This window comes from Tauraco erythrolophus, chromosome 2, assembly GCF_009769465.1.
Source record: "Tauraco erythrolophus isolate bTauEry1 chromosome 2, bTauEry1.pri, whole genome shotgun sequence".
Classification (NCBI taxonomy): Eukaryota; Metazoa; Chordata; class Aves; order Musophagiformes; family Musophagidae; genus Tauraco; species Tauraco erythrolophus.
The window spans coordinates 47945006-47963633 of NC_141466.1; the positions used below are offsets into that span (position 1 = coordinate 47945006).

General features: G+C 34.4%; 1 protein-coding gene across 1 annotated transcript in view; it reads left to right on the forward strand.

The window, feature by feature from the left end:
- CSMD1 (CUB and Sushi multiple domains 1) overlaps positions 1 to 18628 on the forward strand; it is a 1221578-nt gene that overhangs the window by 967301 nt on the left and 235649 nt on the right. Inside the window, exons 22-23 of the mRNA XM_086608338.1 lie at positions 6762 to 6931; positions 14130 to 14286. Coding sequence (XP_086464464.1) covers positions 6762 to 6931; positions 14130 to 14286 — 327 coding nt within the window. The remainder of the gene's footprint in view (positions 1 to 6761; positions 6932 to 14129; positions 14287 to 18628) is intronic.

Consider the following 18628-nt stretch of genomic DNA (forward strand, 5'->3'; position numbering starts at 1 on the left):
ATTTCAAAGCATTTCAAGAATCCCCGAATTTTGTTTGTTTTGTAGAGTTTGTGTTCATATTCAGGAAGTGTTTGATGATCTTCAAAAGCTCTACCCTCTGCAGTTTCCTTTTATCCAATTTCAAGTGAGACAAAGAAGGGAGGAGGAAAAAAGTTACTTATGTAAATAGAATTTAAGTGACTTCATTAAGCAAAAGAATAAAGAATGGGGACAAGTATCTGTTCCAGACAGATTGCTTTCACTGGAAGGCAATAAAAGGCAGTTCAATAGGATAACATTTTCTAGTCTGCTACAATTCTCAGCAAGGTTATAACAGATAACTCAGAAACTATAGGGAAAATAAAGCATATAGTTCCTCCTCTAAAACCTTTTACATGTTGACATAGGTGGTATACACTCAATAACAATATACCTTTTGAATTCTAAGGTGGTTACTTTTGATTTTATAACAAATAAATTAACTTTAAAAAGCACACAAGATTCAAAAGTTCTAATAGAGAATTATATTAATCTACTTTTATCTGCTTTCCACCTTTTGAAACGTACATCCAGTACCAAATAGACTTTTTTCTTTTAAAATAAGATGAATTTAAGGGACCTTGTCTTTTGGATGCTGTGGTTTGACAGACTTCCATAGTTTGGCAGATTTGAGAAGTGAAGGATCTGAATTTCAACCATATAAATAGCTGAAATTTACAGAAAAAGTTTTGTTTAGTACATGCTAGTTTAAGGTATGTAACAAGCCATTTAAATGTGATGATAGTAACTTTTTTAAGCACTAAGTCAAACTATGTAGAAAGAATTTGGGAGCTGAGATTTTAGAGAATTTATTCTTCATTTAGAAACAAAAGCACAAACAGTAGCACTATGAGCACATTTTTATTTGAATTAATAAGCATTACAGCTCAGTTACAACACAATTTTGCCGCATACATAAGGGTGTATTCTTAAGGAAGGTCATTGTCTCTTCCTTCTCATCCTCAGCTAAGGTTGCACAGCTGGCTATTCACTGAGGACATCATAAAGGTATCCTCTGTTCTTAAGTTACAGATACTTAAAATCTAATGTATTATAATGAAAATAAAAATGCTTTTTTTTTTTTTTTTGTGTCTAAATGGTTCTTTTGTAGTTCTCCTTCAAATTAGGGAACTAGATTAGCTAGGAAGCTTTTAACATATGAGTTTTTAGCGATATTGCAGTGCTTAGAATCTAATTCTTTTGCACTCAATAAAGTTTCATATTTAAATTATCCTCACTTTTTATTTATAGTCCAATTCCAATTAATCAGACTCTTTTAATGTGAAAACAACTTCTTAATTTTATAGATCTTGTCAGAACACAGTAGGTGCTATTTCATGTTACTTCTGCAAGAATGTGCCTTTCTTTCTTTCTCCCTGAGACTCAAAACAGTTGTGTACAAGTCACAACAATCTCGCTATGTCCTTCCTAGAGGAAAGAGAAGTCTCTCCCATCCTTGCAAATGGAAGATTTTTGTCATTTCTTGTAACATCTAATAAATTATCAGACTTTTGCTCTCATGAGATAAAATTCCTTACTAGTTTTCCATATTTATTTGCTTATTTTTGCTCAAAACAGACTTTTGTATTCTCTGTTTAAAAATCTCTTGGATTGCCCATATTTTGGTTTTGCCACAGAATATATTTAAAATACCTGAGTTAATTGAGATAAATATTATGGTAATGTGACAACTGGATCTTTTCTGTTTAATCTAAACAGTAGATAGTAAAAAACCTGGAAACTTTGAATCTATTTATTTTGTACATTGAAAAATCAAATAGATTACTACAGAAACAAGTGAAAGGTAAGAAAGCAAAATAGAGAAGGGATCTGTATTGCATCATAATATGTATTTCGGTGCTACGTCTTTTTATAGAATTTTTATGTATTATATCCTGTGCAGATTTTAAGTTCTTAAATTGTACCTCCATTAATACTATTATACTAGTCTAAACACATCACATAAGTTGACAAAGAGCATTATGACATTTATTCATTTTGTTTAAAGGCTACATCTGGAGGAGCTAGTCCTGAAAATACTGTTCACATAGAGCATGTTCAGTGGATATGTTCTAGTACACCTGCTCACTTAGATTCACACTGATTTTTACAAGACAAGGTTGAGGATCAGAGTATGGAGATAAAATATCAACAGTAATTACTTTAAGATCAGCAAAGATTATTTCTCATGGCAAATTCTGTATCTGCCAATGTTTGCATAATTTGAAGACTTGCAGATACTAATATTGATATATAGTTGATTTTTATTGGGAGGAAGGGTGCATATGGTTAATATTCAGTGAATTATATTTAATATATGAAAATACAAGCAGATACGAGATTTTCTCTTTTGTAGGAGACATGAGAAAACTTTTCTCTTTCATCTCTTTGGATTGGGGACATAGATCATTCTCCCAAGATGAGGGCAGGTCTCTGGAACTCAGAACCTGGAAGCCATTGAAGTAGAGTAGTGGTGTGAAAGAGTGAAAGAAACTCCTCTGTAGCCAAGAACTGAAGAGCTCTTTCAGGATCCAGGATCATATCATTTCAGATGATAAGACCTATCTGCTTAACTTGAGGTGCTAAAATCAGTAGTTACTCATAGAGCACATATGCTAGATAAAGAATGTTCCATGACATCTTTCAAGGGTGATTGGCAGTTTTTTATTTTTCAGTTACCATATGTGGATGAGTCATATCACTTCCTTCCACAAAACTTCATGGCTTGATCTTTCTTCAAGAATGTAAGAGATATGGCTTCGTTTCCTTTGTTGCTGTAAAAGAATTTTAAATTATATCTGGTGCCTCCTAGCAGAATGATCTTGCCAATGTGGTGAAAAGGTGTGGTTTCATTTTGCATAAAGAATTAAAGATTAGCTGGAAGTGATGAAAATGGAAGTGAACATGAATATATTTTTCCAGTCTAGTAGTTTGGTAGTCACATGGTAGCAGTGAATGTTGACTCATGGGTTATTTCAGAATTTTATTTCTCAACTGTTTAATGTATTAACTTCCTTGAAGTGTTCCTCCTCCCCTGTTTAATGCTCTACCCATTAAGCTAAAGAGGTTAGCCAACATTTGCTCACTTTGTGACTAACTGATTTTCTAATCCCTTTATGTGAAACAGAAGTCATAGGAGATGCATGTTTAAATCCCCAGAGGCAAAGTGAGTTGAATTTAGATGTCACACATTCTGGCTGCATGTGTTAATTACTGTATAAAAGAGCAGAAGCAGTACCAGCTACTGCTGGTAGATATTTTTAAAGAAAAAACCATGACATTTCCTATATTGCTGAGTAAAATTGTAGGGCCTTGAAAGGGAGAGATGGCTTTGACTGCGTAAACTTTTCCTGCTGACAAGACCACTCAGTATTGCTGTTCATGGCTGCTCTCCTGTGTTTCTAGTCCCTCATTATGTACAGAGAGCTCATGTAATTCTGTATTGTAGTGTGTAGGAATGATCAGAAAAATACTCAGTTGAAGTCATTAGAGCATAAGGTCCTTTGTATATCTGGGCATTGATCACAAATGAAAGAGATTTCGGGCTTTAAGACACCAGAACTCCAAAAGCTCTGATGGTCTGGAGAGAAAGGAATCTTTCCATAGGTGGGACCAACATTTCTCTGAAAAAAAAAGTCACAGAAATCTTCAGGCCAAGAAACTAGGGGAGCCAATTAAATATGGCCTTAACTTGATATCCTAACATTAGTGAAAAGGAGCAAGAAAACCTTGACCTAGCCTGTAACATGATTTGTATAATTTTCCTATTGAGGGAAGGAAATTGCCAGAAGGGCTTGCTTTCTTTTGGAAACTTCTTCTCTGACATGAGATAAGGTAGGAAGCTTGACTGGTCAGAGGACATGAGCAACCCTTTGTCGTGATAATGAAGGGAATGATATGTCCTGATGAAACTGCATAGCTGTCACGTATTTGCAAGATATTTGAGAGGAGGTAGTATGCACTGAAAACAGAATATGGTTGTATAGCATGGGTTGGAGGTATATGAGTGCCAGCTTGAATTAGAAGAATTTTGCAATGTAATTTAATTCTAGTAAATAACTAATTGTTCATAGCAGAAAGCATGTCTGCTTCTTGCTGAATGTAGTACTCTTAGAAGGGTAGTAATATTATGTTAACTTCAGTTTATATCCCTAACTATCCCTGATCTTACACGTCAGTACTTTTATTTGCAGATTTAAATTGCCATGGTTTTGAAGTTTGGAACATAAATTTATCAGAGCAGTAAATTGGGCCAGTTCTAGATTAGGGAGAGCTCGTGTTTTTTCTATTGCTGTATATATCTTAGTGGTTCACAGTCAGTCACTAAAACAAAATGTAGAATACTGTACAAATATTATGTAAGAAAAAAACCTTTGCTTCCATAACATTTTCTTATTTTCTTCTCTTCTTCAGCATTTTACTTGTATATTTTCCAGTTCTTTGGAGAAGGTAGATAATAAGATATCAGTGCAGCCTAAGGGAACATAGATACTTCGGCATGTGTCTTTCAGAAGGCTTGTGTAGAATACTGGTGTTGTAAACACAAAAAGACATGGAGTAGCATGAGTCTAAACATGCCTGGCATTAATGTTGGCATTGCTTTGAATTACATTTTATAAACTGTAAATTTGGTTCCACCTTCTTCCTAAAAATCAAAGACAAAAATAGCGACATATGAGCACATACACGCAAATACATACAGAGATATATATGTATGTAACCATATGTGATATGCATCACATGTTTGACAGATCCTGTATCAAAGGAATATCAAAATAAAGATCTAGTTCATTTTTGAGTCTGCTACAGTGCTTTGAAACATTTAGACAAAGCAAAGTGACTTTTAACATGTTAGAAATACCTGGTGCATCCCCCACTCCCAACAAAGGAAGAGTTTGTTTGTCTAAAGTTCAGTGGCAACGGTTTTTAATCCCCAACACTCTTCGGCCTGTTAAATGTAGTGCAGCTCAGCGTGAAAGTAAGCCAAGGAAGGGGAGAACATAAAGCTCTACTTTAAAATAACAAATGAACTCGTGCTAAATCAAAGATCCTGAGTCAGCATATTAGTGATTTCCTTCTTCACTTTGCCTAAGGAGATCCCAAATGTAGAGTAGAAATAAGGCTCTGATTAAGACTATGACTATCTCATTCCCTCCTTCCTTTCTTCCCTCCTTTCAACTTTCCTTTCATTCTTCCCCGCTTCTCTCCATCCCTCCTTGCCTCTCTCTCCTTCTCGTTCTTCCTCCCCTTTTTTCTACAGTTTTATTGTAGGGAAGAAATCGAAAATACAGGAAAATTTCACTGGTTTTAGGCTTTTCAAAAGCAAGAAGCACATAAACTTGATTATGTGTGTCAAGGCCTGAGAAATGTAAATACAATTTTTTTTGATTGTTTATTTGTAAATATAAAACATACATTTCTCCCCAAATATATTTAAATGACTTATTTTCTGATACATCTTTCTGGTTTATTACTACACTATATTTTCATAATGATTCTTTACATATATACTTGTTAAACTATATCCAGTTTCACCTAAAATTGTAAACCCTGCACTCTTCCAAAAATCAATGCTTTAACGTCCTATGAACCCTAACAGTCTATTTAATATTTATAGAAAAAAATACATTTTTTAAACCTATTGTGTCTTTGATAAAAAATATCTGTTGATTTACAATTATACAATAGTTTATTATTATTTTAACTGCTGTAACAGGTTTTTACCAAACTCTAAATGAGGTCTGAATGGTGTCTAAGTCAAAGTCTGCATTTAACATGATGTATTTTATTTTTAGACTGAACAATGAGATATAAATATCAATCTCATGCACCTTAAAAAAATGTAGGTTAATATTAGTATATTAGTGTTACTGTGAGGTTTTATAAGGTGTTTTTAGAACATTTTTAAGCATTGTGAATATTTCATTGAGCAGCACATCAATATTACTTTCTGTCTCTTTGGATGTTTTCATTCATGTGCTAAAATTTATATTACACATATTGAATAATTTTATTAGTCTTTATTCAGAACTCAAATCGAGCACATGGGCTGAACCATACCACTTTTCTTTATTATTTTCTTTACTGAGGAGCAATGACAAAAATGTCTACTCCTGAAGGTGTCAGTAAGTTCTTACTACAGATGGCTGTGAAAAAGACTGACCTACTCTTTACCTGGAAAAGAGGAGAGCTGTCTGCTTGGCCCTGACTAATGTCAGTAAATGTTGGTTTGTTTTTTTAGTTTTTTGGTTTTTATTCCTAGCGTAGAAAAAAATGTTTAAGTGCTCTTGATTTATTGCCAAATTCTTTCATCTCAGCAGTTTATTGTATGCTTTTTCTAATACTTATTTGTAAAGATGAACAGTAAAGTAAGTGAAACCAACGTTACATTTATTTGAAATGTTACAATAACTATATTTCAGCAAAACATCAAATTTTATGAAATGCCACTAAGCTTCATTATAGGTTAGTCTGACTGAAAGACCAAGGAATAAATCAGAGGTAAAGGGAATTATATAAAAGCACCTAAGTGCACTTAATAAACGTATCTGGTGAATGCAGGAGATAGCAACTTTGGTAGAGTTTCTAGGAGTTTGTACTACAAATGAAATTTGACAAAGACATACTTTTCGTAGATAGCCTGTTAGAGTTTTCATAGAGTCTAATATTACTGCAAATAACCCATATTTTCTTGAAATGGATAATTCACTTTTTTTTTTTTTTGATGTGTCTGTTTTCTTTAGCTGAATGTGGAGCAACTGTCTCTGGAAATGAAGGAACATTGCTCTCTCCAAATTTTCCATCTAATTATGACAACAACCATGAATGTATCTATAAAATTGAAACAGAGGCTGGAAAAGGGATCCATCTTAGAGCCAGGAGCTTTCAGCTGCATGAAGGAGATATTGTTAAGGTAAAAGAAAATAATTTCACTTTCTACCATGCTCAACATTCACATTGTGTGAACAACTCTGCTTTTAACACCAATTATTTTTATTTTAATTTCACTTTCTCACACAAAATGAATAAATCCTCTGTTGGTAGCATCATTTTCTTTATACTAATTTCAATCATTTCTACTAGATTCAAAGAAACTATAGGTGACATTAAGAGTTTAATTACATTAGGCTATTTAGAGTGGGTTAAAATCTAAAAAGAAAGCCTAAACCATGAACTAGGATTTTGAATACTAAAGTGTCTATATTCTTTACCGTTTGCAATAATGTTTATAAGTGTAGCATGGTGATTACTTAACAAAGGACAGGTTGTAATTTTGGTAAATATTTGGTACATTTTTATTTTCTTATTTTATTTGTCTTGCACAGAACAGTTCTTTGGTTTTGTTTTTTTTTTTCCAAATTAATTAAATTGCTCATAGCAATAGAAAGATGCTAGCTAACATACAGAATTGTAATATTGACTAAGACTGTAATTACAGAAGATGGTTTTCATTCTGTTACGTTGTAGGTAGCTTTTAAAACACATCCTAAATATATACAGATTTTGAATATGTAATATGTTTTTTACAGCATGGCCATAATCTGTCTTTTCTTAATAATGACTATTGAATTCTTATATGTACTGAAAATCATTAAATTGATCTGAAATGTTGAGCATATGTTAAATTAACTGTTTCAAATTGATGTCTCTAAATTTTCAGAGCTAATTGATACTTCAAATCACCAGTATTCAGTTAGCAACTTGCTGTCTGGAAATCTCGCAGCAACCCATTTAACATGTTAGAAATTACTGTCTATGTTTCTAACTTGATTTTGCTATTTTTATTTGCACAGAACGCTTCCCGCAAGGTGTTTAAAGATGTTGTTATGAATCAAATTTTGCTGGCTATACTTTTCTCCATTTTGTCATCTTAAGAGTCGCCTTATTTAAATAAGTGTGACAATTCAATTTGAAGTTATACATTTCTTGTAAAGTACAAGGCATTTAGAGATGATGGTGGGGAGGAAAAAAAAAGAAAAAATACTTCCCTTTACGTATTATCTTTATTAATATAGACATTCATATCTTTGTTATTATACTTGTTCTGTTTAACAAGTATAGGCTGGATAAGACCATGAAATAAGCAAAACTTTAAGAATCCCTGATAGTGTTAGAAAGTTACAGTCAATAGAACAGCATTTTCTCCATCTTTACCCACAAAATCCTTGATACTGAATGCCTCCATGCTTGTGTGGCCACCATGTATGAAACACCTTGTCCTATGGTTTTCCTGTTAGATGAAAGAGAATTGAGTAGGTGGGCAAAAGATGGTTGTCTTTTGCTCTTATCTTCCATGGTCTGACAATGCATATCCCCAAAAGTATTTTTGCTCTGAACGGATGCAGCAGACAACGATGAACTTAATTTCCCACTGAGCTACTTGGATATGGTACATAAATCTCCAGAAGCTTTGTACATATGAAGTTTATAAATAATTTAATAAACTACCTGAACAAAAAAATCTTAGAAAATCCTAAACAAACATTCAAAAAACTCAATTATCCTTCAGAACATTTCATGAGTAATGTCAAGCATACTTAAAGATATTCCCTGGAGATACAAGAAAGATTTAGATTAGATTCTAGCTAAAACCAAAGAACATTCCAGCAACCTAGCACAGGAAGCCAGCATGAAGAATTTTTGTTTTCCAAAACAATGCCAATTATCTTAGAAACATAAGAGCTACCTTGCTGAGTTGAACCAGGTGGTCCACCTAGCTCAGTATGCTTTCTCTTATAATAGTGATAGGTGGTTTTATTTAGGTAAAATAGGTAAGCTTGGCCACTGTCTGTACTCCATTGCCCTGATGTTCCCTCAACATCCACAGATGTTGAGTTAAAATAGACCACACTTCTCTGTCTCTTCCATCTGCTATAGAACTGTTATCTTTGAAGTTTGGGAGTCCTTTAAATTATCTGATGCTACTAGATACCTCTTCTGTGACAGCAAATCCTGGAAGTTCGCTATGTACTGTGTAAAGAAGTAGTTTCTTTCGTCTCTTTGAAATCAACATCGTGCGTTGATTAATGAAACACCAAGTTTCAATAAGTACTCCTTTGCTCTAACAATACAGTATATTAATGAATAGTTTTGCATTCATGTTCTCTAATGCCTTCATGTTTTTGTAATCCTCAATCATATCCCTGCTCAGTCTTCTCCTGTCCAGTCTCTACTTCTAAGGCAGGTGTTCCTCAATCGTTGCCTGTGTCGGCACTTTCCACAGCTCCGCTCTGCCCTTCTGCACATGCACAGACTAGAACTATACAGAAGACTCGAAAAATGGATACTACAAGGCAGTACTATATACAGAGGCAAAACAATGTCCGGTATTTCGTTTTTAGCCTCTTCAGTCCTCTACAAACTCTCATATTTCAGTGCTACATCAACTTTAGGACTAATTGTCAATTTTGTTTGTACATGGCCATACATTTGTTGTCTTCAATAATTTATCAGAAGTCACTATTACATTCCTTTTCCATTCTATTTTTCCATGTTTTCAAAGAAATTAGCCTTTTTAAGATCAATTAGGAAAAAGGGAAATACCTTATGGACTATAGTACCTGAGTTTTGAGCAAGTAGGATGAGCTTATTCTTAGCTAATTTTTTTTTTTTTTTTTTTAATTCCCTAAAATGGTACAGAAATGTGCCTTAATTGTGGTTGCATATTCTGGTTGTAGCCTAGTTTGGGAAGATACATACCATCTACTCTCTTCTCCATCTTACATTTTCCTTCCTTTTTTGCATGGGAAGGAGATCTGAGTATGTGAGACAGAAATAAATTTTCATGTGCTCTGACCAGATCTACAATCCGAGCAACTGGGAAATTAAGACACTCTCTGAAGGTTTACATTTCCCACAGCTTTTGTAGGGCTGTGAACTTCCCAAGTTTCCTTTCTTTCCTATCTGTATCCTAAATACAAACAAAATCTGTTAGAAACGCCAGACTTCTGTCTGGTGTTTGCACGGAAGAATGCCCCAGGACTGCCTTGCAGGCAGCTTTCAAGCGATGCACTGCGGCTTAGGAATATGTATCAACCTTGAGCTGAATATAGGGCATTTTCCGACCTGAGTATCTTTCTCTACTTTTGAGGAAAAGGTGTCCATGTGTAATGTTGCACTGGGTGCAGTGCTCGGGTTTTGTTAGCGGGGGCTGTGGGGCGGCTCTGTGAGGAGCGGCCGGGGCTGCCCCGCACTGGGCACAGACGATTCCAGCCAGCTCAGGGTGGTGCCTCTCAGAAAACTTATTGAAGAAAGGGGCAAAAATGCTGCACAGTACTGTGTGACAAAGAGGACTGAGGGAAAAAAGTGTGAGACAATCCTGATTATGCTAAAGGTCAACTCCACCATGAATGTCTTACGAAGTGTATAATATCACTATTTGTTTGAAGTAGGATCGCTAAGAATTCCACGAGCATTTAATGAAAAGATTTGGGAATATATATAGGAAGATGCATAACAGTGTCAGGAAGCTATACAGGAATTACATCTCAAACCATCAAAGCAATATTTTGAAAACCATTTCCCTTTGGAATAATTTATACCATAAAGATGTCCACAATTAAGGATAATTGCAAAGCTTGGTTGTAAGCAATTATTTTTACTGTTCAGAATGAGAAACTGGAGTTTAAGAAAATCTAGCCAGCATTTTCCTCGCCTTCAGGTGAGTGTCTGTTTTTGCATTCCCACCGCAGGTGCAGATACATTAGCACTGTTACTACAGTGTTTCTCCTCGTGAGTCATCGCAGCACTGTCCTCTTCTCTTGCCTGCAGATTTTAATCCCAGCAGTAGAGCAAGCTCTTCCCTTTAGTCCCTCATAAATGTTTAAGTGAAATGGGGCATCCCTGAATGCTTTGGCTATGATTTACATAGTGCTCCAAACAATGCTGCTACTGCCCCTGAGGCCAAGTTCCGCAGGTTGACTACGCCCATAATGTTAAACTTCCCAATCTTAAAAGAAAAAGGTGGCTCACTCAAACTGTCTCTCAGAAACAGTTCCTGGGCTGTGCAGCTCCTGGACTAACACTTTCTCAGGAAAGATTTGTGAGGGTGTGAGTAGGTCTGCATTACGTGTGTGGCAAGGACATTCTGACAATAAATACTGTGTAGACAATCTAGTTGTGGTGACTGGACTCCTATGCTGGCACTGTTTGCTTGCTTGGAAAATATAAATCACCTTCAGCTGTATGTATTGAACTAGCTTTACTGTTGGCACAAGTGGGCATATTGAGGCTGGATGTTGAGGCTGTGATGCATAGGGAATTACAAATTTGCAAGGGTGTTTCCGACATCAGTAAGATCATGTGCACGAGGAAGGGTCAAAACTAATGATTTCAAGGAGAATACATGCAGGTAAATGACTAAATCATGGGCAAAGCTTTCTATATCTGTGACAAAGTTTGAACTTAAAATAGGGGAAAGAGATCTGAACTCAAGTAAAGAAATGGAAACAGAATCACCATTTTGAGGCATATGACAAAACTGAGTACCTGGATTATCAAAATAGTACTTAGCAAATGTAGCATGTGAATTATATTTCAAATGGATTCTCCTAAATGAGTTAAACATAGGCACTACGTATGAGTTAATAGTTATAATGTCTAAACTAGTGTATCCAATGTTCTCTGCCTATGGAGACAGTCGCATGCGACAGAGCACAATGGTTGCACACAAGCTGCCTATTGGGAATAGTCCTTGGACCCCACTAGTTGCAAACCATGACCAAGAATTGTTAGGGGAAAATACTTTTTCTTTCCCAGGGATAGTTCAAAGAAGTTATCAGTTTAGACAATGGAGATTCAATGCTTGTATTTGTTCACTAACAAAGTTGCAATTACTAGCGGAGACATGTACCTGGTTATGTCTATAATGTTAAGAACAGCTGGACAAGTGTCACCAGTTATAAATTGTCAGGTTTTTTTTACAAATGCTTTCACATTATCACTCTTATCTCATTTTTATTTCATAACACAATGTTTTCATTTGTGTCTGGATTCATCTTGAGAGATACTATTATTTTACTGGCTGATCCTCAGGTAGGAAGGCTATCTGTAACAGTCAGTGAAGTAGAATGCTGTTGAAATAGGATGTCTAAGGGACAATTATAGTAATTAGCTGTGATTTTTTTCCTTTAAAGATGAATAAAAATAACTTTTATTTTAACATAGCGTTTTTTAATAATGACAAGTAATAGTAGATAATTCAATCGGAAGTAATATCTCTCAGACCAAGTGAAATACCTCTCTGCTTTTTGCACAGTATGTATGATCAGATTGTTATTAAAAAATAAATCTTGCAGTGAACGAGTGCTTATTTATTTTGTGCAATAGATTTCCAGCTCTGATAAATAAGGTGTAATCAGTTCATGAAAATGATCTGTAGTTCTGGCCCAGGACAATGGTAGAATCTAAGAGGCATTTTTTCAGATACTCTTAGCACATCTTAAAGTCATATTTCTGCCAAGAGGTAGACATTAAGTATGCGTAACTGCTCGCATGAATCTTAAATACAATTGATTGTGTCTTCCGATAGCCCATCTATGTGCCCTGATAAGACAATCTTTGCCTTTGTAATAAGGACAGAATGTATTGTTCTACTAATGACTAGCATAATAGATGATTTTTCAAAATCTTCTTCTAGGGAAGGTCATTATTTCTATCTATGTGTATTTATTAAAATAATTTATGCTTTTATCTTAAAAATCTTTATGCACATTGTTTTTATTATTTCTTTTGTTAATGTTGGCACTTGAGTGAAGTCCCTTGCAGACATTCACCTATATGTATAGTATGCTGGTGTTTTCTCCACTGAGAAGACAGGTTTTCTTGTAACTGTTGGTCGTCATCCATAAATGTAGCTTCCATGTTCTGTCCTCTAAGAAGATGCATTTCTAAATTTCATTAGTAGGTCTAACTGGGCATTCAAATAGGAAGAAGTTTCTGTGACTCAAATGTAGCAATTTAGATTGTTAAATGGGTCACTGCCTGCTTCTGGCTGGAATCAGTATAAATCCTCACTGTACCACAAGGTCTGAGAAGGGAAGATGAAGATCCAGACCTTAAGATACTTACTGTAATTGTATCTTTTGCACTAGTTTTCCACAGTCACTCTATGACGTATGAGAAGTAAATTATTTCATATTAGAAACCAGCTGTTCAGGTTCATTACTTGCTTTTGTATAAGCATCCACATGAAGTATGGTATATGCTTTGGAAGTATAAAACACGCTCTGTATTTTGCCTATTTTTCCATGATTTATTTAATTTAAAGAAGAGAGTAGCTTCTTTTAATTCATCTTGAGACAAAAAAAAAAAAACCAAAACCAAAACAACAAACAAACACAACACAAAAGGCTATTTTAGCACTTCATGGTTTTGAGGGTTTTGCAATAAGCAAAAATCATTTTTCACCCCTAACCAATACTAACTCCTTATACTCGTCCTGTACTGGTGAACAATCAAAAGGATATTCTTATTCATTCTAAGATTTGAAAAATCACAGAGGTTGATATTGTTTATTTTGTCTTCCATTGAAAGTTTTCAATGAAGTAACATGGTAAGAACATCTGTACACTTCGTTTGGAAATAGACTCACATGTCTTTTTGAAGCCCTTTCTTCCATTGTTAAAACCTATAGTAAAACAAAAAATACTGCAGGCTCAGAGTCTGAAATAGAAGGTGGCAGATTGGCTTTAATACCTCAGTTCTGCTTTTGGTATCTCCAGACAGGAGAGAAGAGAGTAGAATGGGGTTTATCTCTTACAGCCTTACTTAAATGGTGATTTCAGAAATTATACTTCTGTTAGCCTCTGTGAATAATGGTGAAAAATAATCTGAGTTTATGAAACCTCAGAAGATAAATCATGTATAAATATTAATTTCATCAAGATGAGCTCATAAAACTGAAAAGGAAAAAAACCCTATGAAACACCTTAAGGATGACAGAATATTTTATAATTCACTGAATTGCATAATCAAGTGGTATGTACCTAACAAAATGGAAATGTTAACTATTGGCAACACATAGCTAACTTTGGAAGTATTGTATAAAAATAAACTAACTTTTTAAAAATACTTTGATATCCAGTTTCATACTATTATTTTATTTCTACAAGGTGTATGATGGAAAAGACAGCTCTTCGCGCTCTCTGGGAGCCTTCACCAAAAATGATATGATGGGAGTTATCCTTAATAGCACCTCTAACCATTTGTGGATAGAGTTTAATACCAATGGATCCGATACTGACCAAGGATTTCAGCTCACTTACACAAGTAAGTAGTTCACAAATAGAGTCTGATTGACTGAGTTGTGGAGAAATGTGTATTTCTCAGCTGCAGTGATTTCTCATGGAATGGTGAAGGTAATTTTGTAGAATGTACTGTGGTTAGCAGACTGAATTTTAATTGCTTACATGGCTGGATAGATGTTAGTTACTTAAGAACATTACTAGAAGCAAAATTGTAACCTTTCCCATTTAGAAAGCGTTATTATTTTGAAGACTTTGCAGCAGGATTTGAAAAAGTGAATTGTGACATACATATTGTTGAATATGTTAGTGTTACGCTGTAGCAGGAAACTTATGCAGAGCAAGATTTTAAAAATGGAACATTCAATCCCTGCAGTCAAATTAAAAATGATACAAGTGCAAATGAGAATGAAAAGAGTACAGGGTGCCTGAGTGCACACTCTTAACATGTCCTGACTGATTATCAGGAGCCGGGTGGAGGACACTGGAAAAAAGATCTGAGTGAACATGTTGTGGCAAACAGTGCACTTGTCCCAAAGTTTGTATGTAATTAATTAGTCTTTTTGGATGGATAACTCTGGAGATAACTAGTGTGTTTCCAGCACACATAAACAGATATTTTACTTTCAATTTATTGCCTTTTACATCAGATTCCATGAGCTCCTGTTGAATCCTGCAGGGCAGAGTGCCACGTCATGCTGTGACACAGAAATAAAATCATAGCTTTTTCTAGTACATCTGCTGGTTTCCCTTTGTGTTGGAGCCAGATGTGGAATAAACAGAAATCATTCAGTTTCTCTTCTGTCTTTCTACTGTGCCCAGTAAATCTGAAATCTTATCATCCTACCTTTAGCGTTTGTTTGTTGGTTTTTTTTGGTTTTGGTTTTTTTTTTCACAAAACCATAAAGGAAAGGAAGGTTTCTTTGACTAGATGAAATGCATTAAAGTGATTATTATTTTTTTTTAAATCTAAATAGTATATATTCTTTCATTTTATGTTTCAGAATCCAGCAAGAATCATTAGGCAAATCTATTGTTTTGCATATAGAGACTGTATGATTTTTCCTTTGAAAAAGGGAATGATGTTGGTTTTAACAATAATCATATTTCAGATCCTGCTACAGTGATCAATTCCACCTGCCATTTAGAAATAGCATTTTATTTGAAAATGGAATTTTGCTTAATTTCTGCATCCAATATATAGCTTGATTTTGCTACACTTCAGTTCACAATTCTAGTAAGATTTACTCTCCCGTACCAGATTGTTCTATGTAAGTTAACATATAATATTTAATGTCGGAAGATATTTTTTTCCTGGCTGTTTGATTAGTTTTGAATCTTTGTTTTGATTTTTTCCAAGTATTTTCACATTTTCTGAAGTGTGTAGACAGAATTTCACACAGCCTTTTAACAGTAATCTTAATACTGTGGCAAAAGTCACTTTCCTGTGTCTTCATAACATTTTCCTTTTTTTGTTTGTTGCCAAATATCTCATTTAATATATAACGTGATCAATTTGTAGCAGATCATGTTGAAATGTTTAGCTATAATGACTTTTTCTCCTGCTTTTCTCTCACTTGAGACAGTCCTTGTTTGTAAATACAGTCTAATTCCTTACTTTTTACATGTGTTTTCAGGAAGCCAAATTCAATACAATTCATTTTGAGATAGTGATCATCTAACCTGGTGATTTCCATCAACTGTAACAAGAAAACATATTCTATATTATTTCCAAATACTTCAATGTGAGACTTTCATAATTAATAAACTGATAAAAACAGAAGATGCATTCTTTTGAAGTTCTTTGAAAATTGGCTGCAGTGCTGACTCCTCCTTTTTCTGAAGGAGTCCAATTCTAGCAATATTTTAAAGGTTAGCTACACCAGAAATTCACACTCACTATTTAATGGAACTGGAGTTTTTGGTGCAGTTACTAAATAAATGCATCCATTTTGCATTTGGTAAATACACTAAACACAAAATGATAATTATCTGTTTGGATTAACCAAGCTGTAGTTTACAGCTGGAATGAACTTCCCTGAACGATTACTCTACAGTTTGTTTATTCGCTTTTAAGATTGTAATATAATATGAGATACTTTAAAATGACTAAAACAAAGAAAAAAGTTAAAATGAGTGTTAAAATGTGGCCTCACTGAATAGAATGAAAAGTATATATGCTGGTGTGAATGAAATTGAATAATGAATATCATAAAACTGTTAGAAAGAGGTAGGAGAAATGATGCTATAATAAATCTAGTGGTAAATCAATTCTGGTTATTCCCTATCTGGTTGCTGAATTCTTACTGCCCACAAGGGGATACATCAACTGCCCTTAATTGTTGATCTTTGTAATATTTTCTTCCCATTAATGCTATTGAAATTAATATTAGTGCAGCTTTGAATCTTGAATTTTAGAACCATTGCAATGTGTTATTAAAAAGACTAACTTAAAAGGTTACTATTTCAGTACTATTCACCTACCTTTCCATTTTTTTTAACATTGTGAATTCTGTGGATGTTGTTAAATTTATAAGTACTACAGAAGAAAAACCTAATGATCCATGGGAACAGAAGTTAGGATCAAGAAAGTTCTATTTCTCTTTTCAAAATCTCTTTATGATATAGTAAAACAGAATTCTATAAACTCAGAATCTGAGTGGTTTGTATAAATTCTAGAAATCAGAATATAAGCAGATATTAGAAGGAAATCTGTAAAGGATTCAAGTTCTAATGAAATCTACTATACTGGAAATTGCTTCAGGGTAATAAGAGTACCGAATGGAAGCTAGAAATTATAGTAATTTTATTCTTTGATCTGTAACTACAAGATGGTTTCAAGGACGTGGATTTAGCACAATGGGTAGAGAGAATTTTGACTGGAAAAGATCTTGAAATAATCTATACTCTTTCTCAAGTTAACTGTTTTGAGAAACTAAGAAATATTTTGACCAAGGACTGAAATTATAGTGATTTTATTTAAGGAAACTGCTTCAGAAATATGGAAACAATAACATTTTGTTAATATCTTAGCCTGAGGTTGGTGGGGAAATTATAGGAGAGTCAATAAAACTGTAATTTGAGAATAGCTGAATCTGAGTCTACCAGAGGAGAAAAACCCAAGGATAACAAAGAAGAAAACTTGTCTACTCCATTTAAAACAAGTTGATATAAAGCCACTTCCATAAAACTAGGGTGAAAATGTGTTACGATAAATAAGGGAGCGTGTTTGTTTTCACTTATAGTACCTCTACAGTGGTGTCAGTGGGAATGGCTGTGAACATTCATATGTCAGTGCGGAGGAGATGACAACATAAGCTTGATGAGACTAAATTTTTTACCTGAGAATGATCTCAGGTTGCAATGGATTATTTAATCTTAAATGTGTTTTGTATACCAATGACATAGGGAGTAAGAGAGTCTTCAAATATGAGACTTTAGTGGATTATTTTAGTCTTAAGAATGAAACTAAAGTTGTACAAATTTTACTTTGTTATTTCTTACCCCTCTCAAACAGCTTGCAAAAAAATGGGGAAGTTTTTTTTGCCCCTCTCCCCAGTAGATTTTTCTTTTTAACCATCGTGGGAAGTGTTTATAAAATCCAAGGAACAAAAAAGAACTTTTAAGATGGTTTTAATTCTCTAAAAGTAGAGGACATCAGTAGAGATCTGGATGTAAAAATACACGTGTTGTAGCCATAACTGACTCGTGACAGTTACTCTTTTTAGCTGATAAGATGCCAGTTCTTCTTTCATAATTTCAGTTTTATAATTTGGGGAATTTTTTTTTTTTCACTATCCATTTATAACTTTTCTCCCTGAGACACCTCTAGTTTTTATGGGGAAGAGAAGATGTAGCCATAGACATTCCGTACACTGCAGCTGGACCTACCTTTCCTGTTCACTACTCAGTTAGAAGATTTGGCCATTCTGGTATAAAGATACCAGTGCTTTGTGCTGTCATGTCAGTAGTAGTTAACGTTAAATTGACATTCAAATTAAAATAAAATCTTATTGATGCCACACAGTGACAGGCAGTAAAAGCAAAACACAGCTGTTCGGTAAAAGTAACAGACTGCAACTTTAAATAAGGAGCAAAGCAGTACAGCCTCCGAATAACAAACAGGCAGTCTCCCTGCAGTGCCTAACCACTCCCCTAGCACAGTCCTGACACTAGAGGAATTTTAAGAGTGGCTGTTTTTCACTCATTGTGTGGAGAATTGAGCTTATCCTCACTTGTGTCACAAGTGCTTCCTTGCTACTGTTGAATCCTCATTCCTTGAACATAGTCTCACTTTTCTTAGCTATTGGAAAAACAGAAACAGTTCCTCCACACTTTATCATACATGTCATAGCAAGTGTTTTGTG